A 22,064-nucleotide genomic window follows, 5' to 3' on the forward strand; every position below is an offset into this window, starting at 1 on the left:
CTCACTCTTCCTCCTCATCTTCTTCTTCTCCCTCTCCTTTTCTTTTTTCTCATATTTTTTCCATAATTTTATCCAAGTAAAATCAAATAATAGAATTTGATTTTTCAATCCTACCTATTTTTCACAATTATTTTTTCATGAATTTCAAATTCCATGGAAAGTCACTTTCCATGCAATCAAACATACCCTAAATTTAGAGATAGAGACATGCGAATCTTGCTCCAATCAATCTCCAAATCTCTAACAATCCCTCTAAATCTTTATTAATTAGAGTTTGTCTTTAAATCACTATTTATTACTTTTAGATACCATTTTGTCCCCACTTTTTTACATAAATGTTATTTTAATTTTCTTTTTTTCATAATACATATTTTAAATATAATTTTTGTCATTTATTTATTTTCATTTTTTTTTCATTCACTTCTAGAGTTAGAGAATAAATAATGATTTAGAGGGGGGTAGTTGGAGTTCAAATTGGTTCATAGGAGAGCATCCTCTCTAAATTCATAGAAATACCAATTTGGAGCCAAATTTTATAGACATAGGTTAGAGTTGCTCTAATGGACTAAAGTTGAGACAAAAATGTCAATAACACATGGAAATTTTAGGAGTTGTTTAATAATCATTTTGGTAATTGATTATGGGATTGATATAATTATCACTCTCATAATCGATTCTGAGAGGTGATAATGAGGTTTGGTTCAATATTTTTAAATTTTTTAAGGTTCTATTGGCACCCTAACATTTATTTATTGTACCCTAACTTCTTAAATTATTTGCCACACCCCAATTAAAGATTAAAACATGCCATTCAAACATTACAAAACTTTGGTTCAGATTTTCACCTTAACATTACAAAGCATTGTAACACATTAAAACAACTTGAACATTTGTTTACAATAAGCATTAAGCTCATACAAAATCCTAAATCTAATCAAATATAGAAACCTAAACAAAAAATGAGAGTTTTTATTGGCTCCCAAACTTTTACTTATTATTAGCTGTTGACTTTTTAATTCAAGTATAATAAGTAAAGTCGAGGTGGCAATAGCAGCTCTCAAAGAAAAAGAAAATGATTTATTTAATAAATAAAGAAAAATATTGTTCAAAGAAATAAATAAAAAAATGAATCATCATTTTTTACTATCGAAATATATCAAACAATGACACTCCCCACTCTCTCGTTCAAAATTAGAAGGGAGAATAACCTCAAGACTAACGATAAACTGACTCGCAAAAACTAACGATCCAAACGTGGCATTGCAATCTCGGTTAGGCTTTCCTATTCTATTTATATGTGTGACATTCTAATGTTGGAGAGATTCTTCGTTGAGCAAATAGTTGTTGTTGCAGTGGTTGTAGATTGTAGGTAGCTTATCTATGATTCTGTTTGTAATTTTGTATCCATATTTGAGTCTTTATTATAGTGTATTAATGAACATGAGGGTATTAATGATTGCGAGTGTGATGTAATTAGGGTTGGCAGACTGAACATGATCCATGAACATGACTCGAAAATGATGCGGTGGGTTTGAGTCTAGTCTAATTGGATTTGGGTTATAATAATGTCAACCTGTCTGACATGATTATTAAATGGATCACGTCTAGGCTAGGGATGTCAATCCACTTAACCCGTTTTGACACATTTGATTATCGTGTTAGTAACTTCTTGTTTTAAATCATGAAAATATAAGAAATGTCTCAAATATCAATAATTATTTAAAGGTTTTTGTAATAATCAGTTTTTACAAGAATTTTGTTAAATTTTTTTTTTTTCAAAATTAATAAAATATACAGTATTTTAAGATATTTTCAAATAATTAAGGGTGAATCTTTTAGTTGAGTTAAGAAAAACACTTTCCTTACCAAGTTAGTAAGGAAAGTTTCATAACTGCATTACATAATAAAATTCTATGAATGTTGAAAAAATAATTTGGTGGTGGAAATGAAATTTATTCTTTCTACTTAAGGTTAGAATTTTACTGAATGTATGACATAGGTCGAGTCAGGTTACTTATTTAAGAAGTGTACCGGGTTCGAGTTTAAATTTTTGACACAATTATTAAATGGGTCAAGTTTGGGTTGGGTAAAATTTCAGAGTACCCTTACTTCAACATGACACAACCTGACCAATTGCCATGACTAGATGAGCAAATAGTAAGACTTGGATTTCAAAGACGTATGGAGATAGAAGTATAATTTGATTTTGATAATGGATTATGAGGTTAATAATCAATTTATCAATCTCATTATTGATTTTGGAGATTTGCTATTGCCACCCCTACTTTCTTAAATAATTTATCATACCCCAATTAAATATTAGAACACATTTTTCAAACATTATTAAGGTTTAGTTCAGATTATAATCCCAACATTACATAACATTATAACACTCATTCAAACAATTTCAGTAGTTGTTTACAATACAATTTGACTCATATAAATCTTGAACCCAAAAAATATAAATCTAGTAAAAAATCAAGAGAGCTTCTATTGGCACCCCAACTTTTACTTATTCTCAATCATTCACTTGTTTTTTGGGATGAGTTGCCATTTCGTGAGTTGAATATGGTAAAATTTAAGTTTTTTTGTTTTAATTCCCAAAACATGTTTTTATAGTAAATCCGTCACTTTTATAATTAATGAATTCAACGTCACTTGCAATTTGGCTAGTAATTTATCACTAAATTCGTAGATTATAAAAGTGATGAATTCGCTAAAAAACTTGTTTTGGGAATTAACATGAACAGTGTATTGGAACTAAAATTTTGTCATAAGTTGCACACGTTTTGGGAAATATCTATATTTTATTTTTATTTTTAATTGTGGTGTAATGAGTAAGAGTTGGGGTGCCAATAACAACTTTATTGATTCGAGAGGTCATAATGGAGTTTGGTAAATTATTGCTAAATCAATAACTTTGAAAATATGAACATTGGTTATTTTATAAATTAAAAAAATGTTGTTTAAAGAAATAAAAATAAATCATTTTTGCAACACTTGATGGATGTACGGAATGCATTATACTATTTACAGACCCCCATTTTTGCCTAAGCTGAACCCAAGAGCACCAAAAATTTTTCGAGAAAGGACTTGACCCAGGGTAACTTTCTAGAGTGATTGAAAATCCCAATTTGCAAGTAACCTAGGTTTGACGATCAATTTTCATGCATTTTTTACCTGGCTAAGGATGACCCTACTGCCAGAAGAATTTTTAAGCCTGACCACCTGGCCAATGGTCGCCCACGGTTTGACACAAATTTAGTTTGGTCCAAGAATGACCCACGGCCAGGCATAAAATTTATTTAGGTCGTGGGTCACCTATGGTCAATTCTGTTGGGCAGATTTTCTAACCCATATGCACTCGAAATTGGTTAATGTTAATTACCCATTAACCCTCTATTTAATATTGATTTTCCTCGAGAAATCCTACCATTACTTTAATTACCCAAATAATTTTTTATTTTGTTCTTTTAGTAATTTACCAATTCCTCTATTAAAGACCTTAGTCTAGTTTGGTCTCCACTTGAGGCCAATTATCCCATTAACCTTGATTTGTTGAGACTTATCAAAGGTTAATCTCCATTTTACCCTTCTTATTCTCTTCACAATTCAAAAGAGCTTCCATGACATTCAATGTAATTTGAACAATTTCAAAAGCTTATGACTATTTTGTCCTCCCAATATAATTCTCTAAAATTAATGCCTAATGACCAACTTATCTCTAATTTGTTAGAGATTCTCTCAGGGAAAATTACCAAAGAAGTCAAAAACCTATCATGTAATTACATGTCATTTGATTTGTTTCTTTCACAATTGACCTAAGGTTAAGGCCTTAGGACCATTCTAACATTCATTAAGAATTCTTTAGAACTTTTTGATGTTTACCACCATACCTATTGATGATCAAGATTAGTAAGACCCAACTAAAGGGTAAAGACCATCAAAGACAAGGTTAAAATGAGCAATTGATATCTTTCATGGAAGTTTTGTTGATAATTTGGGAACCCTGTGATTTGGGACAAATTTATCCCCAAAGGTCTCATAAAATCTTATAAATAGGACTTCCATTTAAGATAAAAGGGAAATGAGCTCAATAAACTAAAATTTTATTCAAGTCTCTTCTTAAAGCCTCTAACCTACCAAAATTCAATCAAAATCCATTTCCAAATCTCCAAGAAGCTCTGATTAAGAAGAAGAAAGAGTAGAGACTAAGGTGAGGTGTTAGTATAGATTTTTTGTTTCTTCATGTAACTCCTCTTCTAATACTCACTCTTCTACTAATATTCTTTTATTTATTTATATTCTTGCAAGTTATTTCATATTCTTTTTACTTGTAATAATGCAGATATATATTTGTTTTGGTGAGGCAATGAGGTAGAGAGTAAAACCTCATAGAGGTAATCTCCTCATATAAGCCTTCAATAAGCTCAATGAGTACTATAATAGGTTAGTGGTCATTTTACTATTATTGAATGTTTAATTTATAGATTAGTTACTTTTGTTTACTTTCCTTACAAGTTTAATTTTTAGAATAAATGTTTTGCTATTTTCAATCCTAATGGCTTAAGAGCTAGAAAGTAATCCCTTATTGGAAGTAATATTCTCTTTTAAAGTCAATTACATGCATACACAATAAGCACTCACACACCCATTTTGTTTTTCTTTAAAATAACTAAGGGTCAAAGGTATAGATCTACACCTAACTCTTTAAGCTAACAAAAATAGTCTCAAAGAGAATGCATTGCATGCATAAAGTCTCTAGTCTTTTCATGATGGTGCCCAACTCATGAACACCTCATAAAGGCTAAACCAATAAAAATATGTTTCCAAGTATGCACATAACCTCTAAAAGAGCCTTTGGGTCCCAAAAGATGAAATCCACATGGATTCTTGTCAAAATCTTAGGCTTATAACAAATTTCAGCAAGCAACATTTTTGTTTTAGCTTGCTCATTGTCTTATTTTGTCCACCTTCTAAACTTAGACTATAGATCTTCTAAAAGAGCATTTGGATCCCAAGAAATGAAATCCACATGGATTCTCATCAAAATCATAGGCTCATAAAAAATTCCAACAAGTAACACTTCTGTTTTAGACTGCTCATTATCTTATTTTATTCATCTTGTAAAATTATACTAAAGATCTTTTAAAAGAGTCTTTGGATCCCAAAAGGTGAAATCCATATGAATTCTTATCAAAATCCTAGGTTCATAAAAAATTATATCATTGTCTTATTTTTGTTTGTTCATTGTTTTATTTTATTCATTTTCTAAAATCAGATTATAGATATTTTTCCTTTTAAATTTCTCTATAGTTTATTCTATTTTCAAAATCCAAAAAGAGTTTATAATCTTCAACTTTGGTCATATATTAGTAACCATCTTAGGATGGGGGGACAAGGTGCCTAACACCTTTATTGTCCCTCAACCGAACCTCCTTACCTTAAAAATCTAGGTAGACCATTACTCCCTTATCCTTTTGACATGTGAGTCACTACAAGCCAACAAAACATAATTTTAAAAAATCATTTATAGTTCCCATTCACACTTTAATTGAATGGTAATGACTGCTGAACCTGTGTGGATGAACTTAAAACTTTTTCAAAGATTTTGAAGCCCATGTATCTACACTATTTATTTATTTTATTTTATTTTTTGCAGGGCAAGCAAGGGAATTAGTAATCGACATGATGATGGATTCAAATTCCACACGCCTTTACCAACCTAGCTAAGATTGCACCTTCAAATTCATCAAACTATAAAACTCTCCCATTCTTTCTCATTCAAAACTAAAATGGATGAATAATTGCATACAAGTCCAACGTCATTTATCTACCTCTCTTTCTCTTTCCCCTTTGTCTCTGCATTTCTATTTATATACTAAAGTCTAAAGGAAAGAACAATGGCATAACATGTCATTGTCATCTCCCCCCCCCCCCCCCCCCCCCCCCCCCCCCTCTTCTATCTATTTGAAAAATATAAGATTTGGATACTATGTTCGACCAATGACCAAGATCATCATAACTAATTAGCCAAGTTTAACGATATCAATGCAACATTTATTTGTGAAACTCCATTCATTGAACTAGGATATCAGTAGAGGATCCTCCAATAATTATAAATTAATGTTCCAATAAAAGCAAGATACATATCCATTCAATTTGTTGTAATGGTTAAGATCCAGTGGAGACAATAAACTTTATACCCGTCAAATAGAAAAATGAAATAAGTTGTTTTTAAGGTAAGTTGGATTTGGACCCATAGCCTCAAAGTTGCATTGCAATATGTCAATTAATTGAGCCATTAGTTATAAGGAGCAAGAGTTGTCTCTCTATGGAATCCCCCCATGGACGAGGGTTAAATCCAGTCGAATCTATTAGGAGACTATTGTAATGTCTTAATTGTCTATTATGTATCTCGAGAAATATTAGTTAAAGGATAGATTTGACCACTCAACAATATATTTTTTTTAAATGATTATTGAAAATCTGGAGACACCATTAAGTTCATATCAAAAAATTATCCAAGTAGACTATAAGTTTGTGAAAATCAAAGCCCGGGACATACACTTTTTAAACAAAAGAAAATAAAACTCAAAAATAATATTTACGTCCTTAGGTTTCTATAAATACTAAAGTTAAAGAAAAATTATAGAGTATTTATTTATTCTCTAAGAACAAACCTTAATCCTAGCCTCCCTAAAATTCAAATTTAGATCTGAAGATGTAAAGCGAGATTCAAGACTCAACGAAAGAAAAGAAAAGAGTCGTCTTGTTGAGGACTTCACATCGATCTAAAAAAATGTGTGTTCACCGGATAGGAAGTTGGAAAGTGAACAAAGATGACATTTGGGGCTAGATCTTGTAGCTTTTTCCCACTTGAAATAGGAAATCCTCCCTTCTACCCTTTAGTTATAATAATTTTTATAGAAAAACATCTTACTTCAAGAACTAGATTTGAATTTCAAACAAGGGTTCACATTCTTAAAAAATCATGCATTATTAGATGGTTTCAAAACTTTGATATTGTTTTCAATTTGTAAATCTTGCGTTAGAAGGTAAGAAATGAATCTATCTATTAGTTTTTACAATTATCTTGTGTATCCAAAAGAAATAGATCTATGATTTTGTGTTCTTGCCACGTTAGCCGTGTATATTTTTGAGTTAGAAACTTTATCTATATAGGGTTCGACTAGTCTTATAAGTCTCCGAAAAAAACACCGAGATTCATAAACAACTTATCGAGATACATAATAAATATTGAGGTATTGCTTTATGCATTTCATGACTTTTTGACGATGGATGAGACTTAAGAGCAAATCCAACGCATTACCCTTCCTTATACACCCATCAACTCCCCAATTGGCAATATGGGTAATAGAGTCTGAAAATTTCAACTCCAACACATGACTCATCCCTTATCAATTTTTGGGTTTAGATATTTTCGATACCAAAAAAAGGTACTCCCACTTGGTTATCTATCGCTTTTAGGAAAAAAATTAAGGCTGAAAAAAAAAGTTAATTTTGAAAAGTTTTAAATCTGAATTGAATTAAAAAATTATTAAACAATTTAAAGGTAACACTTATGGATAGCACGATTCAAGGGCATATCATGGAAATACCCATAATTACTACGTACAATACCTAAATGATTCGTTTATGGGTATGGGTTTATCTATATAAATGAACACACGGGGCAATTTCGTCATTAAGTTGCCTTTATAAACAACCCCAACTCTTACGCAACAAACCCTAGCCGATCAAAACCTCCCTTCTCTCATCCGAACCAGAAAAATCCTATATTTTTTCTTCCTCCAACTACAATTCCTTCTGTTGTTTCCCGCCATGGCCAAGAAGAGAAAGCTCGCACCCAAATCCGAACCTGAACCCTCTAATGTATCCGAACAACAGCAGCAGCAGCAACAACAACAACAACAACAAGAACAAGAAGATGAAACCAACAACTTCAATCAAGAAGAAGAAGAACAGATAGTTTACGAAAAAGTAGCAGAAGTCGAAGAAATTGAAGAAGAAGTCGAAGCTGAAGATCCCGAAGTGGAAGAAGAGGAAGAAGAAGAAGAAGCCCCAACTGCATCTGGACCGTCAATCGTAAACACTAATCCAAGTGCTGATCCCGAGGAAGAAGAAGATCATGACGAAGACGACGACGACGATGAAGAAGAATCCGCACAGAAGCTCATAGAACCCTTTTCAAAGGATCAGATCGTCAATCTTCTCTGCCAAGCTGCAGAGAAACATCCCGATGTGTACGCTAGCATTCGAGAACTCGCTGATTCTGATCCATCTCATCGTAAGATCTTCGTCCACGGACTTGGTTGGGATACAAATGCCGAAACCCTAACAAATGTGTTCAAACAGTATGGCGAGATCGAAGATTGCAAGGCTGTGTGTGATAAAATATCTGGGAAATCTAAAGGTTATGGATTCATTCTGTTTAAGCGTCGTAGTGGAGCTCGTAAAGCTCTCGAAGAACCCCAGAAACGGATTGGGAATCGAATGACTGCATGCCAATTAGCTTCGGCAGGTCCAGTCCCGCCTCCTGCACCACCCACACAGGTGGCGTCTTCCGAGTATACACAGCGGAAGATCTACGTGAGCAATGTTGCATCTGATATCGATCCTCAGAGTTTACTCAATTTCTTCTCCAAATTTGGGGAAATCGAGGAAGGTCCGTTAGGGTTAGATAAGCAGACTGGAAAACCTAAGGGTTTTACCCTTTTTGTTTACAAGTCACCCGAGAGTGCAAAGAAGGCGTTAGAAGAACCACATAAGAAATTTGAAGGGCATATATTGCATTGTCAGAAGGCGATTGATGGTCCGAAGCCCACAAAGCCTTACCAGCAACATCAACAACATCATCACCAGCATCAGAACCGGCAACCTGGAAGTGGGCACGGTTCACATTTTCCGAGGAATGAAAACGCCAATTTTATGGGTGCTATGGGGAACACTGCACAAGCAGGACACATGATGGCACCGGCGGGAGTGCCATTCAATCAGGGGACACAGCAGGCGTTGAACCCGGTGTTGGGACAGGCTATTTCGGCGTTGCTTGCGACCCAAGGCGGGACTGGATTGGGTTTGACAAACCTACTTGGCACGCTTGGATCGGCTGGAATGGGTGCACCGGTTAACCAAAATGTACCGCCGATGGTGAATAATCCAATCCAGGGTGGGTATGGGAATCAGCCCGTAACCAGTGTGATGGGTGGTTATGGGAGCCAGGCTGGGGTTCAAGGTGGGTACCAAAACCCTCAGCTGGGGCAAGCCAATGCTGGGAGATCGCAACAGGGCGGTGCTGGTCATATGGGTGGTGTCAATCCTTACATGGGTCACTAGGTAAGAGCACAGGTATAACATATACAATTTTACATTTTTGATCACATTAGTTATCGTTACTTGAAATGTTTAATTGTTTCTTATGTTGTTGCAAGCAAATACCCATTTTTTCCCCCAATTCTTTGATAAAAAGATTTATTCTTTTCATAAAAATTAGGATGGAGAACTAATAAAGAACTTGTTTTCGAGTTGGATATCCTATTCTCTAGTCATTAATCTGTTAAACGATACATGACTTGAGAAAAAAGGTCATTTTTAGTAATATATTCTTTCAGTTCTAGGCGAAGTGATGGATGGCATAGTTACCGATATCCTAAAGTTTATTGTATGCATAATTTTTGTTTTAAACCCATTAAGTTATTGGGGGTTCTTTTAATGGTTTCAGTAACAGCAGGGTTATTAACAGTACCCTTTTTGGAGAATGTTAATAAATTCCAAGATCAATTGCATCGTCCACTAGCTACAACCTTATACTGATGTTGTATTTCAATGTTTTAGAATGCTTTTCATTCATTTATTTTTTGTGAGAATTGACTTGATTTCTGTTGCCATAATTGTTACAGACCTCAAGGTGCCAGCTTGGTAAGGTTGTAAACTCTTTGGGTGGTACTACCACAGCCCAGGGTTCAATGCCCTTTTGCCTATGAAAGTAGTTTCCGACATGGTCTTATCTGATATCATGGGGAGTGGAAGGATTATAATATGTGATTATGATGTTGGAAATTACGTAGTTAAAGAAAAATCAAGACAACTTGAAAAAAATCGATAAATCTTTTATTGGGTTCATGACTTGTTTTCAAATTTCAACAATTCTTAAAACTTATTGTAGGATTGGTGATGTGAATTTTGTTGGGATAATTATAAAGATTAACTTGATAAAGCAAATAAGCATGCAAAATAGACGGACTCACATGTAGGTTGAGGATACCTTCCTAGAACTCAAAACTCTAAAGCACTGTCATAGCATTGAATCTCATAAAAAAAAAAATCGTTGTAAAACACCTGTTTGAATTCCTTTAGAATCCTAGACCATTGAAATGGAGTTTCCTTGATGTCTAGTATGAAAGCCTTCACACAATTTTTTGCCTTCCCTTCACAAACTATTGAATTTTTCTCTCCAAGCACACCAACAAATCACAAATAAGAAAGAGAATCTATAGTGTTAGCATTGAAAGCATAGCATTATTAGCTACCGAACAGGTCTGCCATGGAAGAAGGAAGGGTCTAAAAAATGGAATAACACAAAGAAATGGGTCTAAAGAGAGCTATTTTCTTTGTGGGGGGTGGGGGGGGGTTGACATTTTCTGCTTTTTTTTGTACACTGGAAAATTTGTAGTACTTTTCTTAGACTTTCCAGTAGATAATACAACAATCAGTTTGGGCTGATTGCAATGTCTTCATTAAATATTTTTTCATAAAAAATCCTAATTCAACTCTTTGGGGGTTGGAAGACAGCGAATAATTATCCTCTATATAGATTTGACTTGTTGGGTCTTCATAATCAATGCTTGGGAATTTCAGTCTTAATACTCTTGAATAGATTATTTAGCCAAAAATTTGCAAGTATTTTCTTCTGTTATGGCGTAGAACACGGCGGCGATGGTGTTAGTGTTGACAATAATGATGGTAGCAGCAGCCAACAATGATGGTCGCATTACCAATGGCCACATGGTGACGAGTGGTGACAACAATGGTGGTGGTGATATGGTGTCAATAATGATCGTTGGAGAGGATGGGATTGAAGAAAGAGGGGAGAGTGGGAAATTGAAGTTGCAAGAGATGTTACACTTGGAAAAGCAGCATACCATCAAATGACTGCTTTTTCTTTCTTTCTTTCTTTTCCCCCCAGTTTTGAGGTTCCTTTGCTATATGAATTTGCCATTAATTTTTCCCATAAAAGAAACATGGATTTATTATAACTCAAAAATTTGCCTCTTGGAATGTGCAAACTAAACGAAGCCTTGGCGTTCCATGCCTGGATGCCCACATGAAATTTGAGATAGATATCAAGAGACAGAACATGATTGAATTTGTTATTATTTTTTCTTTGAACATGAATTCTCTTTAACTGCAAAACTTGTAAGATTGTAGGTTCGTGCATTTAGTTCAACAATTAGTTGATAATTATGGCACATGGATCAGCATGTAAATAGTTGTACAGGGCATAGTTGTCATTTATTGAGGTGTGGGTAGTATTTGGTCTACAATGCATTGCTTACTGCCGTATATGCGGTTTCTCTTTGGTTGTATTTGGTCTCATCCAGTTCATGAAGTGTCTTGCATATGGTGAAAATATTACCATGGGTCACATAAAACGGTAAATAGTAATACAAGGCGTAATTGTCGTTTATTTAGGTGTGGGGTAGTATTTGGTTTTCAATGTTTCGCTTTCTCCCATGTATGTAAATTTCTCTTTTGTTGCATTTGGTCTCATCCAGGTCATTTTGGATATAATAATGAAATGTTTTGCATATGGCCACAAGGTGGCCATGGGCCAGTATAAAATGGTATATGGTTGTACGAGGCATAGTTTTCATTTATTATGGTGTGGGTAGTATTTGGTGTACAAAGTATTACTTACTTCTGTGGTCTCTCTTTTGGTTCATTTGCTCATCCTGTTCACTTTGGATATGATAAGCAAATTTTTTAAGTATGGTGATAATATCTCCAAGGGCTACATAAAATGAATTTTTTTGTGATCTTTCTTTTGGTTCATTTGGTCATCCTGTTCATGATTTATGATGCTGCTGTTTTAACCTTCATTTGCATTGTGAACTCAATCTTTCACTACAAAAATGAAATTCAGTTTGGTCCTGCTTCAATTACTAATGCTACTTTATGAAGCCAACTTTGTATGGTTATGTGACTTTTCAATTTTTCCTTAAGTGATGTCAGGCAGTCCCTCTGACTTACCCCTTTGGCAAGGTGTTTTGAAATATTTTGTAAACTCAATTTCAATTTTGTTTGAGCTCACATCATTTTAAACTGAGAAGATATGGGTTTGTAACTTTGTAGATTTTCGGTTCAGTACACTCTTGCATACCTTTTTTCATATCAAAACTAGATGCCCGCATGCTAATTTTGTTAAAATATGTTTATACTAATAAAAAAAAATGGTTAAAATATGAGATTCTTCTTTCAAAGTTCTCAATTTAAAATTAAATGGCCCAAAGTAATTGTATTTGTTCTCCACTGGGTATGCAAGTTGCAAGGCTTCTAACTTGGAAATCCTTTTTTTTTTTTTTGGTTTTTGAAACTGGTTTTTATGTTTTACTTATTCATTTTGCAGATTCCTGATAGGTGCATCAATCTATTTAGAACTGGACTGGTGATTCTTCTGAAGTTTACGGAGCTCATGCAAACACCATCTTTACATTTTTAATGAAGTGTTACTATTTGGTTACTTAAAAAACCAGAATTTCAGGCCATTCAAGTGGAGTCAAGGTTTTCTATGTTCTTTTCAACAACCCCTTTTCGTCCTTAAAAACTATGTATTATTGTGACTTCTTTCATTTGGTTTCTTAAAAGTAGAACTTTATGTGCTTTGTGGAGTTTGAGAGTATTATGAACGATGTTTTCCCTATTATCTGTTTTTATGGATAAAAATTAGTGCCTGCCTTTTTAAACTTATGGGATTCACATGGTCATATAGGCTCACGTCCTGAGTTAATTCTGTCTTCTTTAGCCCAATTTAAATCTCTTTATTTGTCAGTGATTCTATAAATGGTTGTTCGATTATCAAGCAGCATGAGTTATCATTAACGTAAACTACGATCAATCGAGTCTCTGGAACTGGATGCTGTTCTCACTTGTTCATTGTTGCTTACACTGTTGATGTGCTTGACTTGAAAATATCATTACTGATAGAAAAGGTTTGACTGGAAATTATTATACTCATGCTCGTAGTTTGCTTAATGAATTTGTTGTTGCAGGTGTTGTTTTGAAGCCAGTGCAAGCGGCCTTATTTTGTTACTATCATAACTACATTCCCACCTTTTCTCCATAGGTTTATTACAATTAAATTGAATTTTTAGGTGAATATAAAATGTTCCACAATGGATTACTTGTCTCCCCTTACTTGCTTAGGATTGTCGTGGTCTACAAAGCTCTAAAACATGATTTGTTTCTTCAAATCAATGTTCAAACTCTGAGGCGTGAGGTGAGGTGCTTGGTTGGCCAGTGCGTCGAGGCGTAAGGTGAAAACCTCACAGGCATGCAGTTTTTTATATATATATATATATATATATAAAATCAATACTGAAAGTAGGAAAAATAGGGCAAACATCACAAATTTTCAAATTTCAAGTTTCAAATCCACGAATTAGATTCCCAGTTTTATCCTCTATATTATTTTTTAATATTTCAGTAAGGGAGACATTTTATAGCAAAAATATAAATAATACTAGTTTTTTTTATGACTTTCTCTGCTTAATACTAAATACTACAATTTTTTTTATTCATGAATCAAATTAATTCAACTAATTTCCTTGCAAATATTTTCTTTTATATTTGAGTTTATCTCTAAATGACCCAATTATGTTGCAAGCCAATAACAATAAAGAAATAAAAGAAAGAGGATAGAAATAGAAAGTACAATAAATTTGGAGTTTTAAAAAATTAGAAAAATTAACATGAGGCATACACCTTTTGGGTGCCTCTTGGTCTTAAGCATACAACATAATTGCTTTTATGTTTCTTCCTTGAGCATCAGTTTTTTGTTTTTTGTACGAGTCTTGCCTTGAGGTATGAGACTCACATGCCTTGTAAAACACCACTTGAAATTGTATTTTCCAATCAACATTCTGCTTTGAAGCAACTGATTGTTTTGTTGTTGGAACATGACTTTTTGTGCTTGTTGAGCAGTTCCACTAGAGCACGTCCACTGGTCAAATTTCATCCAAAACACTCAATGCTTGCATAACAAAATTATTTTTTCTGTGGAGTGCTTAGCTTGAGAGGGAGTTGTTTGTCCCATCTATGAACCTTGTTTTCATTTGAGGCCCTCAAAAGATTTCCTTTCAAAATCCGACTTTTTTGGGGCATGTGATTCATTCAAGTTACAAAAACTTGGGAGGTTTTCAGTTGTTTTCCCCTAATCTTAATACATTGGTCTCGTGACTCACAAAGTGGATAGACTGGGCATTAAACAAAATTGAATGGAGGAACAATATTCATTCGGTTTGCCCCAAATTTTTGAGATAAAGCTTTTATGATGACTGTTGTTAAGCGGATGGACATGTTTCACCACTAAGATGGTCACAATCTTTTATTTTGCATTCATGAATCTACTCCCTTCTTTGTTTGCTTGTGGTGATCAACTTCATAGAACAGAGAAGCGATTCAAGTGTTTGGCAAGACTTGTGTGTTCTCCCAAGATCTTCATTCAAAGAGGTGGTTAGACAATTTCCATTTGTGAAGGTATGAACTGGACCTACAATTTTGTTTGTTGCTCTAATTGGAATAAAGATTTTGATATACAAAAATTGTGGTTGCTCCATAGATAGTGAAAAGTTTTCCACTAGCTAGGTACACACAATAGAATTGGATAATCTTATATTATTTTTTTATAAGGTTATGTTATTCCAAAGGTATGGATTTATTAATAATTCTTTTTCAAGTTAGGATGCTATATTAAATATGATTTTAGTTGACCTGTCTACCTAACTGAAATTCCATCCGTTTACTTGGAGCCACTTTCCCGATTTTTTGGAGCATTTATCTTTTTCCACTATCTTTGGCATTTGCTTAAGAATTATGTTTAGGACACTCGACAGGTCCTTTTATTTAGTTTTTTTGGGTGGTGTTACTTTCAATTTTGATAATCTCAGAAATGTTAGACTTCAGATGCTTGAGTTAAAATATGAGATTGTTTGGGATGAATGAAGTTGGGGTTAGGGATTGCTACTGAATTTGGAAATACTTTTAAAGCCTTTGGAGAATATGAGTATCTCACAAAAATAGAGAAATAATCCATTTTGATTTGGAATATATCTTTTAATTTGGATGGTACCTCTACGTTCCTAAGAGTAGATTGCTTGTCGGCAAATTTTGACAGGATAAATATATCGCTTCTAGAGTTGAATTGAATAATGCTGGATGCTTTGATATTTTCATGAGTTATAGTCAAAATATCTGATGTTCCTCATTAAAGAAAAACATAAGATTTTTTTTTTCACTCATTTTAATGGTATTTGAAGATCTTTATTTCGTACCCTTATTAGAATCGGTTTTATTTATCCTATTTAAGAGAACCTAAGACTGTTTCTGTTGAGAAGTTAAAACTAATTCTTGTTTGTTTAAAGCGTTTCTGTTGCAGTAAGTATTTTGGGTTTTTTAAGTGGAAATGGAATTGGAAATGGAAATGGAAATGTTTCTGAAGGGAAAATGAAAGACGGAAAGGTTTTAGTGGTGCAGTTCAAATCAAAGGTGTTTGTCATTTGAGGAAGTTGAATTGCATGAAAGCTGGAAGAAAATTTTGTGATGTGGCAAGTTTTGTTTGTTTAGTAAGTCAAGTGATTTTGAACAGCATTGCCATTGAAAAGAAAGTCTTGAGTAGATTCTGGTTCGATCGCACCCATTAAATCACATCTAGAAGCCAGTACTGATGTTTTTTAAACCCACTTTTTCAGAGTAGTATTAGAAAATTTCTTAAAAGGGTTAGTTGGCAAATTAAGTGACCAATTCTACACATTCTATCTTATTAAGGTTAGTAATGAAATTTTATATCAATTATGACCATCATTCTAGAGGAGCCTATTTATTGGGAAAATTATGTAATGAAGGATTTGGTGGAGGAATGATGGCTTTCAAAAGGTTATTAGAGAAAAAGGATTCATTACAAATTTTGGTAATTGAAGCTAAACATAAGGCATTTGAGGATATATAATAGATTGGGTATGATAGAGGGTGTGAAAGATGTCTATATATTGTAGGTGTCACTTCAAAGATGTGGTAAAGTATGCGTGTTAATACCATAGACCTAGGATCAAAATCTGCCTTCACCTGCTTACCTTTGCAAAGGAAGCAAGAGAAACGTGGCCACATGTTGGTATGAATTAGTGAAATGAAAACAGAATACCCAAATAATAAGATAAGAATCTTGATAAAAGGTAATGAAATTAGGGAAAGATCATGGGGGTACTGGGGTTATTTGTAGAAATTATTAAATGAAGACCCACATAGATTTAGGACTGAGGAAACACGAGAGATCTACACATGTTTTCGTAGAATTAGGGGATTTTCAAAATCAGAAAAACAATGCTAGCAAATATAAAATGGATGGGGCATTTGGACCAAATTGTATTTTGATAGAAGTATGGAAATACAAAAGATATATGGTATTATTCTGATTTGATAATATTTTGAAGACTAATGATACCGTAGAGTACCTGAGCACCAAAGTTATCAGTTATATTATAAGATTATGGGAAAGACTGATGAAACAAGGATTAAGACGGAAAAACAAGATATCAGATAACCAATTTGGATATAAGCTAGGCTGAGCAACAATTGCGGCAATCTTTTTATTTAGATACATGAAGGAGAAGAGTTAAGGGAATAAAAGAAGACTTCTCCATGTGGTTTTTATTGACTTAGAGAAGCAAATGATGAAGTACCAAGGTAGTTAATTTGATGGGTATTGGGACAATTAGATACATTAACATAATCAAAGGCATGCATGAGAGGATTGTGACTAGTGTGAGAACAAATGGTGTGGAGGCAAATGAGGTCTTGGTTTCAAACATCAGTTCTATTATACATTAGAATGGAAAGATGAGGGAGGTTTTTGTCTATAGAAGTAGAGCTGGATAATCAAAATGCATGCGTGCTTTTGAAGTGCAATGTGATTGATGAATCCCAATCATTAACAGAAAGAATTTATAAGACGGCACAATAAGATCAGTTATGCTTTATGGAGGCGAATGTTGAGTGGTCAAGAAACACAATAAATTGTGTTTATCATAGATGAAGAATAAAATTGTGTTTGGCTGGATGAGTGGAAAGATGAGGAATAAAATTAGAATTGAATGTGTTTGTGAAAGTGTATAGGGCAGCTTAGGTGATAAACCAAGAGATAGTCTGCTTATTCATGTGCAAACGGCCAAGTAGGAGGTTCTAAAAGAGAGAAAGTCCTGCAAGAACGTGGATTTAGGTTGTGAGAATGGACATGAGCACACTTAGAGCAACAAAAGCCACGACTTTTGACAGAATCGAGTTGAGGCTCATGATTCATTCTGCTGACACCGAATTTTTGGGAATAGAATTCAATGATGAAAGATGAAATCAAAGTTAATATCAATTTGTGCTTCAAAATAAAAGATATGTAGCAATAGATATCCGTATAAAGAAAATTGTCGAAGTCTTCCTATTGTCATCAACATTGGTTTCTCCTATTCCATGTATATCTTACAAACATCCAGATTTCAAACCTAAAATCTCATACAGTCTAGTCTCATCCTTTTTCCCTTCACTCACAACTTCATATCCATGAAAATGCCAACTGTGTGCATTTAGATGTCTAATCTAAGGATCACCATAAAACTTTCACCTCCTCCCATAGAACCCACCAACCTTAAAAGTAATGAAAGACATGTTCGGAGATTATAGCATTGCCACGTATGCTTCCCCCCCCCTTCTTAAATAACAATTTTAGTTCCTACATTAGATAGGAAACTAGTAAAATTCTTGTTATTCTCGGTAATTATTAGATTTTGACTGAATGATTGCCATGCAAAATCGGGATTGTTATGTTTCTCTTAAAGAAACTATGCTTGCTTCCCCCACCATTTGAGTTCCTGTTTTTTGATGATTTTAATTTGAGTTCCTGTTAGTTGCTTACTCTATGGTTTTTTTGTTTTGGGTTTTCGTCACATTTGGATTCAGGAGGGCCTTTTGACCCCCCTTGTTTTCTGGAAAATATGCAAATACACCCATGCCCTTGTAATGTCTTCTACATAACATAGACTTTCCTATCCTTATATCACTAAAATACTCATGTTTCTCCTGTCACTGGTTTCTCGAATCTAAAATTTAAAAATTGCTCTATTGTGGATTCCAGCACAAAAGGGTTTATTTATAGTTTTCCAAAACTGTGACAATGATTTGATGCAATTACTCTGGTGCTGCTTCACACAGCCTTACTACTTGTACCAGATGCAACTTTTGAATCCTGGCATGTTGGGAATTTTTTTTTTTGCTTCAGCAGTAAAATGGCTATAATGTTTATGTAATCTGCCTCATAATTGTCAGAAATGCCATCCTCAGAACAAGCTTTTGTGGCAGAGGTTTGTTTTGCAGATTGCAGAAATAGCCTTCTCTTCATCTGTCTATGAAAGAGAGTTTCAGAGGATCATCAAGGGTTCCCATCGGTCCTGAGTGCCAGGTTTAAATTCTTAAGATATCTAAATAGATAGTACTAGTTCTTGGAAAAAAAATTCTGGGGAGAAAAGAATTCCCAAAAAAAAAAAAAAACAAAGAATATCCTCTTTTTGGGAATGGGTAACCAAATAGGTTTTTATTTGGGTAATCCTAGTATTAGAATCAATTTGCCCACCCAAAACCCCACTGATATTGAATCAAAATAGATTGGGTTTTTGACCTGATCCTGATCCTGATCCGATTCACTTACTGCATTAGCCGAATTCTATCCACAGGAGCAAATCACTGTTGATGTTTATTTAAAAAGGGATTATGGGACATGGTTTTAAATCTCTCGCCTGAGTCATGATATGGATATGAGCCACATCATCTTTTGAGACAAATAAGATCACTTTGGATGATATTTTGAAAATCTCTACTCTAACTGGTATTTGTTAGATTTTGATTAAAATAAATAAATAAATAATTAATTAATTAATTTTTTTTTCAGAATTTAAACATTTGTCATATAACTATTACATTATAACTAAACATTATCTAATCTAAATTTTTTTTATTAAAAATTGTAATCATTTTAATTCAAATATATGTAAATCAATTATTATTAACCTAGTTAAATGGATTGTCTCATCTCGGTCACTAGACATCAAACCAAGTTTTGAAACCCATCTTATGGGATGGGAAGAAATGGTGCATGAATAAACATTTAAAAGTAACATTGAAACTAAATTTTATATTCGTCCATGTTTGGGCCACAGTAACGGTTACATTGCATTTCAATTAAATTAAATCGTTTTGAATTTTTTATTTTATTTTAATTAGACATCTTCCAAAACTGACTATCCTGACGTGGCACACTCAATCCAGAATGTGTATCCCGAGGTGCATAGATCTATGGTTCCCAAACTTGTTATGTCAGGATAGTTTATTGAGTGTGCCACGTCGGCTAGTCAGATTATCGAAAAAAAGAAAAAACCAATCCAGTTTCATTTACAAGGTTTACACGGGCAACATGGTAGATAGTTCAATAATAACTCATGAGGAGATGTAAAATATATCTTTGGAAAAATTATTTAAAGGATCCTGGCTGAGGGATTTCTTTTTAATTAGTTTTAGTGAAAATAAACTAATTGTGAGAAGCCTCTAAGTTTTAGGGCTTCTCTTAATAGTTGATTTAGAGTAACTATTCTTTCTAATCATTCCTAGACCCTGACTTCCACGCGATTAAAATGTTGAAATTGCTTTTACGGTTGAAACTCCATTTTTCATTTAAAAAAATTGGAATTTCGGCATTCCAATTGAGTTTTGATATGTCATGCCTTTAGAAAGGATCTAAGAAGGAAGAAGTCATTTGTAAGGGTTTTGAAGATGCATATAAAGAAGTGTTCTTCAATTTTTTTGTTTCGATTTTGGATAAAAAATTGATGGTTATTTTGATTTGAAATCATCTATACAAGTCGTTATATCAAGATTTTGGTCAATCTTACCTTGTATTTTAATATATAAAAAAAACACGAAAAATGAAAACAAGTGGTTTTATCAACATCGAGCTCAATCAATTGTTATTGTCTGGTTCAAAATTTTATAAAAATTGTTGAATTTAATAATAAAAATTATCCACTTCAAAAATAAAAATTGTTGAGCTTGATAATAAATAAAAAATGGTGAATTTGACGATAAATAAAAAGTGATGAGTAGGGGTGCCAATGGTTGGTTTGGTTCCTAAGAAAATTAAAACTATAAGCACTATATATATATATATTTTAATTTTTGGTTTCGATTCTAAAAAATTATTTTCTAAAAAAGATAATATATTATCCACATAGTATTATCTTAATTATTATTTGCTCCACTAATTATTTAATGATTTAAAAAAAAAATTAAATTCATCTTCTTTATAAGTAATAAACTTGAAGAAGATACCACTCATTTTTACCTTCAATATTTATTTTATATGAAAAATTGAAGAACTTCATATAATATAAGTTTACTTTAAAATATAGAAAAATTGTAAATCCTGCATAATGTAAAAAATGAATGACAAATTAAATTGGTTCCAATTACCATCGGATAGACCTAATAGTTCCAGTTCCTATTGATTTGGTTCATATTAGACTATGCTCTAATTGGTTCTAATAAAAAGGGAATTGTTTCGGTAAATGGGTACCCATTGACACCCCTAGTGCTGAGCTCGACAATAAATAGAGTTGAACTTGACAATAAATAAAAGAGATGTTATTGCCACACCAATTTTTATTGGTGAGCTCGACATTGTATCAAATTTTTGGAATCTCAACTAGTTCTTCATTTTTGTTATAAATTATTGAAACAAATAAATACATCTAAATGTTTGACATTAAAAGTATATCATTTCCATTCGTCTTGGATGATAAAAAGTTGTCGAAAATGATTGTAATTGTTGTTGGAAAACCTAAAATTTGGGTATTTCAAGACCATTATAACTTGAGATCTATGTTACCCAATTCGTTTCTACTAGTTTGAACCATGAACGAGTTTGTGATATAGTTTGCACTGGGTTCGTAGAATCAAATAAACCACAAACCCACCGCATTTTGGTTGGGTTCAACGAACCAAAGCATTAAGTTCTATGAACTCAACAATTTGGTTAGAGGAACCTAACCAATTTATTTTATTTTTTATTTTTCATATTTAAAATTGAGATTAATTTATTAATTTATTTCTATTTGACTTATAATTTTTTTAACATTATAATTGTATTTAAAACTTTGTATACTTGAATTATATATACACAAATGAATTGATCTAAGAAACCAAAGCAAACCAAGTAACGAATTTTCTCTACCTACCCCTATGAACTAGATTCATTCTAAAATAGTGAATCACTAACTCCGAACTTTAATTTGAATCGAGCGAACCAACAAAGCAAGTAACATAGCTTGAGATAAGATTGAGGGGAGTGGGATCATTAAAAAAATAAAAAGTTTACTAAATGAATTATTAAGTTACGACCCAAAACTTATAGACTATTTAGAAAGAAATCTTACTGCCACAATCCTTTTAGTAATTTTCCCTAAATCTTTTGACTCTTGGGTGGAACCTCCAATTTTTTTTTGAAAGGTCAACAGGGTTAAGGTAGCCTTAGACCAGCAATAATCAAAGAATCAAGACACCACAGGCATCCTAAACGAAATAGAGACAAGGTTGCTAGAGAGCAACTCAATCTAACTTAGTACAACCCAAACTAGCCTTGTAGGAAGTAAGCATGACACCACAAGCATCCTGGAATAAAATAGAGACAAGGTTGCTAGAGAGCAACTCAATCTAACTCAATACAACCCAAACTA

General features: G+C 33.2%; 1 protein-coding gene across 4 annotated transcripts; it reads left to right on the plus strand.

The window, feature by feature from the left end:
* Positions 1–7,728: 7,728 nt before the first annotated feature.
* Positions 7,729–12,986, plus strand: LOC147400634 (UBP1-associated protein 2B-like). 4 transcript variants are annotated; one of them, XM_086446408.1, is made up of 3 exons: positions 7,729–9,372; positions 9,924–9,942; positions 12,650–12,986. In XM_086446408.1, the coding sequence occupies exon 1, from the start codon at positions 7,846–7,848 to the stop codon at positions 9,358–9,360; it is 1,515 nt and encodes a 504-aa protein (XP_086302534.1). In that variant the 5' UTR covers positions 7,729–7,845; the 3' UTR covers positions 9,361–9,372; positions 9,924–9,942; positions 12,650–12,986. The 4 variants fall into 4 exon arrangements, with proteins under 4 accessions (XP_086302534.1, XP_086302535.1, XP_086302533.1 ...); XM_086446409.1 differs by having other exon boundaries at positions 7,729–9,360; XM_086446407.1 differs by lacking the exon at positions 9,924–9,942 and having other exon boundaries at positions 7,730–9,372.
* Positions 12,987–22,064: the final 9,078 nt, after the last annotated feature.

The sequence above is a fragment of the Akebia trifoliata genome, chromosome 6 (genome assembly GCF_017979445.1).
Source record: "Akebia trifoliata isolate Shusen 1 chromosome 6, ASM1797944v1, whole genome shotgun sequence".
Classification (NCBI taxonomy): Eukaryota; Viridiplantae; Streptophyta; class Magnoliopsida; order Ranunculales; family Lardizabalaceae; genus Akebia; species Akebia trifoliata.